Source organism: Mandrillus leucophaeus, unplaced genomic scaffold (assembly GCF_000951045.1).
Source record: "Mandrillus leucophaeus isolate KB7577 unplaced genomic scaffold, Mleu.le_1.0 Scaffold49, whole genome shotgun sequence".
NCBI lineage: Eukaryota > Metazoa > Chordata > Mammalia > Primates > Cercopithecidae > Mandrillus > Mandrillus leucophaeus.
In genome coordinates this window covers 1,781,925-1,792,571 of record NW_012105253.1, presented here as the reverse complement: position 1 = coordinate 1,792,571, position 10,647 = coordinate 1,781,925, and the positions used below count along the sequence as shown (strand labels likewise).

Below are 10,647 nucleotides of genomic sequence, written 5' to 3'. Positions count from 1 at the left end.
TTAAGAAATGTTTTTCTGTTTAACTTTTTAACTTTTAAAAATACATAAGCAAAATATTTTTTTAGCTGGCCATGGTGGCACACACCTGTAGTCCCAGCTACTCAGGAGGCTGAGGCGGGAGGATCGTTTGAGTCCAGGAGTTCAAGTACGGCCTGGGCAACATAGCAAGAGCCCTATCTCTTAAAAAATAATTTTAAAAGTTTTTTTAATTAAAAATTAATGAAAGAGGCCTCTGGGCCTGGCCTCTTCCAGACTTCACACCAGGCCGGCCTCTTCCCTTTGCTGAGTTTACCTCGTATCCTCTCACTGGAATAAATTACAGCCACATGTACTCTATGTTGAGTCCTCCTAGTTAATCACCAAACTGGGGGTGGTCTTGGGAACCCCCAACCCAGTTACTTAAAAATAAAGGCAGCCTTAGGCAATACAACCGGAAATCTAGTGCCTAAATGAAATCCTGTTTTTCTCTATATTGTTCAGGCTGTACCTGAAATCCCACAATCAGTGCTCAGTGTCACTAAACTACAGCTGAAGGAGCCAAGAATGTTTTGCCTAAACAGAAACTTACGGAGACAGGGAGGAATTTTCTTCAAAAGCTGAATAAAAATGTAAGCATCCACCTCACACAACAGCAAGTTTCTTCTGCCTAGAACTACTGAAGCAGAAGCTGGATGGTTATCTTCCAAGAATGACAAAGAAAGATTCCAATCTGGGAGGGCAGGGTGCATGATCTCTCTGAGACCACTTCCATCTTTAAGATTTATGATCTGGGCCAGGGGCAGTGGCGCACACCTGTAATCCCAGCACTTTGGGAGGCCGAGGTGGGAGGATCACGAGGTCAAGAGATCCAGACCATCCTGGCCAACACGGTGAGACCCTGTCTCTACTAAAAAATACAAAAAGTAGCCGGGCATGGTGGCGGGCGCCTGTAGTCCCCAGCTACTCGGGAGGCTGACGCAGGAGAATCGCTTGAACCCGGGAGGTGGATGTTGCAGTGAGCCGAGATCACGCCACTGCACTCCAGCCTGGCGAAAGGGCAAGACTCCATCTCAAAAAAAAAAAAAGATTTATGACTCTAGCCAGGGGCAGTGGCTCATGCCTGTAATACCAACACTATGGGAGGCCGAGGCAGGCAGATCACTTGAGGCCAGGAATTAGACTAGCCTGGCCAACATGGCGAAACTCCTTCTCAACGAAAAATAGAAAAATTAGCTGGGTGTGGTGGTGCATGCCTGTAATCCCAGCTACTTGGGAGGCTGAGGCAGGAGAATCGCTTGAACCCCAGAAGCGGAGGTTGCAGTGAGTCAAGATCGTGCCTGACTTCAAGGCACATAAGCAAGATACAAACAAATGAAACAGGCTGGGCGCAATGGCTCATACCTGTAACCCTAAAACTTTGGGAAGCCAAGGACGAAGATGGCTTGAGTCCAGGAGTTCAAGACCAGCCTGGGCAACAGGGCAAGACACTGTCTCTACAAAAAAAATTTAAATTAAAAAAAGAAACAGGCTGGGTGTGGTGGCTCACACCTATAATCCCAGACTTTGGGAGGCTGAGGAGGGCAGATCACGAGGTCAGGAGATAGCGACCATCCTGACTAACAGGGTGAAACCCCATCTCTACTAAAAATACAAAAAAAAATTAGCCGGGCGAGGTGGCGGGCGCCTGCAGTCCCAGCTACACGGGAGGCTGAGGCAGGAGAATGGCGTGAACCCGGGAGGCGGAGCTTGCAGTGAGCCAAGATGGCGCCGCGCCACGGCACTCCAGCCAGGGCGACAGAGCGAGACTCTGTCTCCAAAAAAAGAGAAAGAAACAATTAGAAAATATTGAAATACCAAGACATTACAATATGCAATACACAGTGTACAAGAGTTTGGTGAAGGGAAAAATTAGAAGTTGGGAAAAAACTTGATTGAAAACGTGGCATTTTCCCCGGGTGTGATGGCTCACATTATAATCCCAGCATTTTGGGAGGCCAAGGCAGGTGGATCGCTTGAGCTCAAGAGTTCAAGACCAGCCTGGGGAAATGGTGAAACCCCATCTCAAAAACAAAAAAAAAAGATTAGCCAGGCATGGTGGTGAGCGCCTGTAGTCCCAGCTACTCAGGGGGCTGAGGTGGGAGGATTGTTTGAGCCCAGAAGGTGGAGATTGCAGAGATGTTTCCTGAGAGATCGTGCCACTGCACTCCAGCCTGGGCAACAGAAAGATACCCTGTTTCAAAAAAAGAAAAAAAAAAGTGGCATTTTATCTTGACACAAAGAGAAAGGCAAACTTCAGACAGGTGGAAAAGAGCAAAAGAGCACATAAAAGATAACATGCAAAATCTCAAAGACAGAAACGAGTACAGCACTAATGAAAGCCAGTGAAAAAACAGCCTCGTCAGAAGGTGTGATTTCTTTTTTTTTTTGAGACGGAGTCTTGCTCTGTCGCCCAGGCTGGAGTGCAGTGGCCGGATCTCGGCTCACTGCAAACTCCGCCTCCCGGGTTTACGCCATTCTCCTGCCTCAGCCTCCCGAGTAGCTGGGACTACAGGCGCCCGCCACCTCGCCTGGCTAGTTTTTTTGTATTTTTTAGTAGAGACGGGGTTTCACCGTGTTAGCCAGGATGGTCTCGATCTCCTGACCTCGTGATCCGCCCGTCTCGGCCTCCCAAAGTGCTGGGATTACAGGCTTGAGCCACCGCGTCCGGCCAGAAGGTGTGATTTCTAAACAGTTAGAAATAAGCCAGCTGGAGAGGTAAAATGGGACTGAGTCGGAGCAGGCTTTGAAATTAGTAGAATAGTTTGGCTCTTACGTGATAGGAAACAGTGAGCCATTTCAGAGTCCTGGCAAGCAAAAGATGCAAAAAAGAACGTAAGAAGAATCCAGGGGTGGGCACGGTCTCCTTCAATCCATCCCAGCACTTTGTTCTGCTTACCTCCACAGGCAGCTCAACTGACGTGTTAAAGGCACTTGGGGTCCACTGCTCAGATATACTGACTTTGACATTGCTAAATGTTTTTCGTGAAGCATGGAGCAACGAATAACTACAAAATAGAGAGAATACAGATGAATGAATAGCAAGGAGAAACAGCATTCAATAAAATCACAGGTATAAGCCCATTTCTTTTATTCAATTGTGTTTTGTTTTATTTGGGGGGCAGCCACTTGAACCAAAATAGACTCAGAGAGGCTCTCTCAATTTTATTTATTTTTAGTTTTTGAGACAGGATCTCCCTCTGTCACTCAAGCTGGAGTGCAGTTATGATCATAGCTCACTGGGCTTGACCTCCCGCGCTCAAGCGAACCTCCCACCCCAGCCTGAGTAGCTGGGATTACAGGCGCACCCACTCCAGCGAGTCTTGCTATGTTGCCCAGGATGGTCTCAAACTCTGGGGCTCAAGTGATCCTCCACCACTTGGCCTCCCAAATTGCTGGGATTACAGGCATGACACTGAACAATTTTAGAATTCTTCTCTTTTTTTTTTTTCCTGAGACGGAGTCTCGCTCTGTTGCCCAGGCTGGAGTGCAGTGGTGTAATCTCAGCTCACTGCAAACTCCGCCTCCCAGATTCAAGCCAATTCTCCTGCCTTAGCCTCCCAAGTAGCTAGAATTACAGGTGCAGGCCACCACGCCCAGCTGATTTTTGTATTTTTAGGAGAGATGGGGTTTCACCATGTTGGCCAGGTTAGTCTCGAACTCCTGACCTCAGGTGATCCACCCGCCTCAGCCTCCCAAAGTGCTGGGATTACAGGTGTGAGTCGCCATGCCTGGCCAAGAGTTCTTCTCTTTAAAAAAAAAAAAAAAAAAAAAGATGAGCCAAGCCTGGCAGCTCACGCCTATAACCCCAGCACTTTGGGAGGCTGAGGTAGGAGGACTGCTTGAGCCCAGGAGTTCAAGACCAGCCTGGGGAACATAAGAAGACCTCGACTCTACAAATAATAATAAAAAAATAAGAAGAAGCCAGGCGTGGTGGTTCGTGCTTGTGGTCCCAGCTACTCAAGAGGCTGAGGCAGGTAGATCATTTGATCCCGGGAGTCAGAGGCTGCAGTGAACTGTGATCACACTGCTGCACTTCAGCCTGGGTGACAGGGTGAGATCCCATCTCAAATAAATAAATAAATAATCATTATTTCTGGTGTCTTTCATAAAGATTAATAATCAAATCTACTCAGCAGAAATATCAAAAAAAGCTGAGTAACAAGGTCACTTATAGCACGCCTCTAACACCCAATGGCCTGATGTATGTTATGTTTCTAAGAGAACCGCTTACGATCACCTTTGTTCTCCAGCTCCTGGTTTTAACAAATAGAGGACTTCTCTCTCCAAACAGGGTGATGAAAAGAAGTGAGATATGTTGGCCGGGCGTGGTGGCTCATGCCCATAATCCCAGCACTTTGGGAGGCCAAGGCGGGCAGATCACGAAGTCAGGAGATCGAGACCATCCTGGCTAACAGTGAAACTGTTTCTATTTAGTAGCCAGGCACAGTGGCACGTGCCTGTAATCCCAGCTACTCGGGAGGCTGAGACAGGAGAATCACTTGAACCCAGGAGTTGGAGGTTGCAGTGAGCCGAGGTCATGCCACTGCACTCCAGCCTGCGCAACAAAGCGATATTCCGTCTCAAAAAAAAAAAAAAAAGTACAAAATAAAAAAAAAAACACAAACAGACCAGGGCTTCTCCGCCTCCACATGATTGACATTTTGAGCCGAAATGTTCTTTGTTGTGGAGAGCTGTCCTGTGCATGGGAGGACGTTTAGTAACATCCCTGGTCTCCACCACTAACTACAAGTAGCATTCCTCCCCGCTCATGACAACCAAAACTATCTTAGACACTGCCAAATGTCCTCTGGAGGGCAAAATAGCCCTCGAGAACTACTATATTAGAGCTTTCAAGACTATAACAGAAGGAATAAGTAACATTGCAAGTGTATGCCCATCAGTGCATTTGACACTTGCCATGCATTAGCTCCCTCAAAAGGAAAAAAGAAAAAAAAGCAGGAGAGCAGCTTTAGCAACGTGCTTACCTGAAGAAGGTGAGCAGGAACACTACAACGTGATGATGGCTGAACCGGGACAGCAGAGACCCTCTTTGAAAAACACTTGGCCAGGCCATGTTCTTCCTGACCTTCCTTCTCACCTTTGACCTTAAAGTTTGGAGAGTGAGTGATTTACATCATTTCTTCTTTCTGGAAAGACAAAACGCATTATGGACATTATTAAACCTCGGCAGATTATCCAAAAACTGAATTATTTCGATTTATAGTTACTATATAATCAGGCCTTGTGGGAAAAAATCTCATGGCCTAGTTGACACCAGAAAACTGGATTAATAGTTATGTTAAAGCTATTAGGTAGTCTTTAAAAAAAAAAAAATCCTGGACAAGAGATTATATCTTAATAGAAAGAGCTCATACAAACTGATAAGAAAATCACTCATTCTTACAGAAAAAATGAGCAAAGGAAATAGACAACTCAGAAGAAATGAAATGGCTATTGAACTTAAGAAATAAAAGTTCAATCCTACTAGTAATATTAGAAATATAATTAAGGCAAGAAAACATTTGGATAGTTAAAAAAGATTGTGCTCAATGCAGCTCAGGGTATAACGGTTCCTGAACTCCCACACACTACTGACACAAGTAAAAATTAGTATAATATTATGGGAGGACAATCTAGCCATGTTCATCAAGAGTGTTTGACACAAAAATTCAATTTCTGGGCTGCTCTCTCGATGGAGTGCTGCCCTTTTCTTCCTTTACTTTTGAATAAACTTGCTTTCACTTAAAAAAAATGTATTTCCAGGGATCTATTCCTTAAAAACTACAAGACGTGTTTAGGCCTATAAAAAGTATTTTTCACAAAGTGCTGGAGGAGATTTTTAATATCAAAAGAAAGAAGGAGCTGGGCACAATGGCTCACACCTGTAGTCCCCCAGCTATTGGACAGGCTGAGACAAGAGGATCCCTTGAGTCCAGGAGTTCGAGGTTACAGTGAGCTATGATCACGCCACTGCAGTCGACCCTGGGCAACAAAGTGAGACCCCTGACTCTAAGCAAAACAAAACAAAATGATTCAAGACAATGTTCTACACGATCTTCTATTGCTTTGAGGTGAGGTCCCAGTGCAAGACTCTGGGCAAACTGCCTAACCCCTGTCTGCCCCCCAGTATCCCCTCAAAATGAAAAAAACTGTGTCAGTCAACGAAACAGAGAAAGAGGTCGGGCCACTCCTTGCCATCTCCTTCCACTACTTCCAGCAGCTTTTTTTTTTTTTTTTCTTTTTGAGACAGGGTCTCACTCTGTCGCCCAGGCTGGAGTACAGTAGCATGATCTTGACTCACTGCAACCTCTGCTTCCCAGGCTCAAGCCATTCTCCAGCCTCAGCCTCCCAAGTAGCTGGGACTACAAGCACGAGCCGCCATGCCTGGCTAATGTTTGTATTTTTTGTAAAAACATGGTTTCATCACGTTGCCCAGGCTGGTCTCGAACTCCTGAGCTCAAAGCGATCTGCCCACCTTGGCCTCCAAAAGTGCTGGGATTATAGGCATAAGCCACTGTGCCCAGCCCCAGTGCCTTTTCATTTGACTGTACTCTCTAAAAGCTGCACCCATTCTCTGATATCCAAGAACAATTAAGCATAAAGTAAGCAGCTAAACTTAATGTCTCCAGTTATGAGTCTGCAGAACCAATTTAAAGATACAATAATAGGGGAATAATTAAATAAATTATGGTATGTCTGAATGGCTGAATCATTTATAATCATTTGCCATGAAGACTTTTTAATGACATGAGAAAATGTCAAGTGAAAAAAAGTGGGAGCTGGTTATAAATCTAATCAACTCAACTGTATTTACATAGTACTTACAAATAAATAGGGAATATACCAGTTCTCTCTGGGGAGTGAAATAATGGATAATTTTAATTTTCTTGTATATACTTTTTTCTTAAAAAGCCTACAATAAACATCAATATAATTTTTATAACAGAAACACCCACAGCATTAGAAAAGTACTGTAATTTAGGCTGGACATGTTGGCTCACGCCTGTAATCCCCACACTTTAGTAGGCCAAGGCGGGAGGAACACTTAAGCCCAAGAGTTTGAGAACAGCCTGAGCAACATAGTGAGACCCCATCTCTACAAAAACTAAAAAAAAAGAAACAATAGCCAAGCATGGTGGCTCGTGTCTGTGGTCCCAGCTACTCAGTAGGCTAAGGCAGGAGAATCGCTTGAGCCCAGGGGTTCAAGGAGGCAGGGAGCTATGATCACACCATTACACTCCAGCCTGTACCACAGAGTGAGACCTTGCCTGCCCCCCGCCACAACAGAAAAAGTAATGTAATTTATCCTCATATTCAGGGGAAAAAATTACATAAAATGGCTTGTATGATAAATATACAACAGTGGTCAAGGTAGGGAACACATGCAAGAGCTCCCAATACTCAAGAGAGAATCACAGGGCTTGGCTCTCAGATCTATGTTCACTGGAACTGTTACACTACTTATTTTCACTAGCCACAGCTCAATAGATGCACCCAAACCTTAAAGGCTAAGAGACCCAGCAGAAAGGCCATTCTTGCAACTTGCAGATAAAAGAAACAAAGTTGAGGTGGTTACAATTATGTACACATAACAGTTGTTTTCCTTACTGGCTGTGAGCCCTGGGACAGGTCATGCTCTATAAATTACAAGTGGTCATCCATAAAATGGCTTATCTCATTTGAGAGCTGTAAGGCTAAAAGTAACAATGTATGTGACATATTCAGATAAATTATATTAGCCACTGATCTGCCAAGGATTAATTCCAAATCAGAAGAATTTAGCAAATTTCATTTTAAAGTCATTCTTCTTGGAAAATGTTAATAAAATTACGTGCAGAGTAGGACAATAAAATTCCACTCACAAAGTGTACATAAACTTCCTGTCTATAATTCCAGGAAGTTACAAAAACAAGAGCTATTAGTGTTATGACTAAATTTACTTCCATCCTGAAAATTAAACATGAAACCCAAGTGGAAAAACTCAAAACTTTAATCATTCTCTACGAATCATAGCTCTTTGAACTGGACACCTTCCCACCTCAAAACACTGTAGTATGTACTCCAGGAAAGGGCATGGGATATGAAACTCAATAATGTATCGTGTAAAATCATAATTCCAAAAATAAATGCTCCAACAGATTGAAATTACAGCACATTGGCAATAGAGCTGCATAATCTAGGGCTGTACACTTATATTAATAGCTTTAAATAACTACCAAGATATTTGAGGCCATTTGGATTTAGTTTCTAAATAGACGATCTTTTCCTAAGTTACAATGATTGGGGAGAAAAGGCTTAATATGCACATTGGGCAAACAGGCTTTATTTTATTCTTTTATTTATCTATTTTTTTCTGAGACAGAGTCTGGCTCTGTTGCCCAGGCTGGAATGCAGTGGCATGATCTCAGCTCACTGCAACCTCTGTCTCTCAGGTTCAAGAGATTCTCCTGCCTTAGCCTCCCAAGTAGCTGGAATTATAGGCGCCCGCCATCATGCCTAGCTAATTTTTGTGTTTTTAATAGAGACGGGGTTTCATCATGTTTGCCAGGTTGGTCTCAAACTCCTAACCTCAGATGATCCACCATCCTTGGCCTCCCAAATTGTTGGGATCACAGGCGTGAGCCTCCATGCCCGGCCTGATTGATTGATTGATTGATTGACTGAGACAAGGTTTCATTTTGTCACCCAGACCAGAGTGCAGTGGCACAACCTCAGCTCACTACAGCCTTAACCTCTCAGGCTCAAGCAATCCTTTGGGAATACAGGCGCACATGCCACCACATCCAGCTTATTTTTTGCATTTATGTTAAGTCAGGGTTTTGCCATGTTGTCCAGGCTGGTCTTGAATTCCTGGCCTCAAGCAATCCTTCCACCTCAGCCTTCCAAAGTGTTGAGACTACAGGCGTGAGCCACCTCGCCCAGGAAAATAGTTGTAAACATTCACCTGCTGTGTGCATAATGACATTTAAGATAAATACTGTAACATTTGATCCTATGCAATAATAATACCTTGCACATGTATCCTATCTATCACAGAAGTGATTTCCAATCATTCATGAGCTCAGGGACCCTGGGGTGTACAGGAGTTTGTGTCAAGTCAGAGTCCATCGAGCACGTCCTACTTTTTGAAGAATAATCTCTTTACCACTCTAAATACACACTGAACAAGAGTGTAACATGTTTCAAGTATGTGTAAATGCTGTTATGATTAATAAAACCAAATTTCAAAACCAAATTTCATTTTAGCATTTCTGAATTCATTGTAGCTTATCATTTAGTATTTTCTCAATCGGTGAATTTTTATTTCTTAAAGCCTACAGCACCGGTATTCTCAGGCAGTTTCCCAGCCAAGCACTAACCAGGCCCCACCATACTTAGCTTCCAAAGTCCGACAAGGCAGCCCATGTTCAGGGTGGTATGCAGGGATGGTTGCAGACTCTATTAACAAATACTGAATACACAATTATCAACTCATAGTTGACAGCAACAAGATTTTTAACATTATAGTATTTTTAATTGACAAATAAAATTGTATATATTTACCATGTACAACATGTTTTAAAATATGTGCTCACTGTGGAATGGCTCAGTCAAGCTAGTTAATATATCCATTACCTCACCTACTTATTTTTTGTGGTGAGAAAATTTAAAATCTACTCTTTTAGCAATTTTCAAAATAGAGTACATTGTTATTAACTATAGTCACCGGTCCGGCACAGTGGCTCACAGTGGCTCACAGGCCTGTACATCAGCACTTTGGGAGGTCAAGGCAAGTGGATTGCTGGAGTTCAGGGGTCTGAGACCAGCCTTGGCAACACAGCAACACCCTATTTCTACAAAAAATACAAAAATATTAGCTAGGTCGGGTGCAGTGACTCACATCTGTAATCCCAGCACCTTTGGAGGCCGAGGCGAGTGGATCACTTGAGGTCAGGAGTTCGAGACCAGCCTGGCCAACATGGCGAAACCCCTGTCTCTACTAAAAATACAAAATTAGCTGGGCATGGTGATGCACACCTGTAATCCCAGCTACTCAGGAGGTTGAGGCACGAGAATCACTTGAACCTAGAAGGTGGAGGCTGCAGTGAGCCAAAATCACGCCACTGCACTCCAGCCTGGGCAACAGACCGAGACTCCATCTAAATATATATACATATATTAGTCCGGTGTGATGGCGCAAGCCTATAGTCCCAGTCACTCCAGAGGCTGAGATGGGAGGATCACCTGAGAGTTAGAGGCTCAGTGAGCTGCGATTGTGCCACTGCACTCCAGGCTGGGTGACAGCGTGAGGGCCTGTCTCAAAAAAACAAAGCCTATAGTCACCATATTGTACAATAGTTCTCTTAAACTTATTCCTCCTAACTGAAATTTTTTATCCTTTGGCCAACATCTCCCCAAACCCCCATTAGAATTATTTTAAAAGACCCAAAAAAAAAAAATCCTTGTTAAAAATAAGATTCTGGACAGGCATGGTGGCTCATGCCTGAAATTCCAATAATTTGGGACGTTGAGGTAGGAGGACTGCTTGAGCCCAGGAGTTTGAGACCAGCCTGGGAAACATGGCAAAACCCCGTCTTCACAAAAAATATAAAAAGTAGCCAGGGGTGGTGGTGCGTGCCTGTGGTCACA

At 43.9% G+C, this 10,647-nt stretch overlaps 1 protein-coding gene across 4 annotated transcripts in view; it reads right to left on the bottom strand.

The window, feature by feature from the left end:
- SLC37A3 (solute carrier family 37, member 3) overlaps positions 1 to 5,168 on the bottom strand; it is a 64,248-nt gene extending 59,080 nt beyond the window's left edge. For all 4 annotated transcript variants that reach the window (XM_011995455.1, XM_011995454.1, XM_011995456.1 and 1 more), the window contains exons 1-2: positions 5,004 to 5,168; positions 2,915 to 3,023 (exon numbers count right to left, since the gene is read on the bottom strand). In XM_011995455.1, the coding sequence (XP_011850845.1) occupies positions 2,915 to 3,023; positions 5,004 to 5,092 (198 nt within the window). In that variant the 5' untranslated portion in view covers positions 5,093 to 5,168. The remainder of the gene's footprint in view (positions 1 to 2,914; positions 3,024 to 5,003) is intronic.
- Positions 5,169 to 10,647: the final 5,479 nt, after the last annotated feature.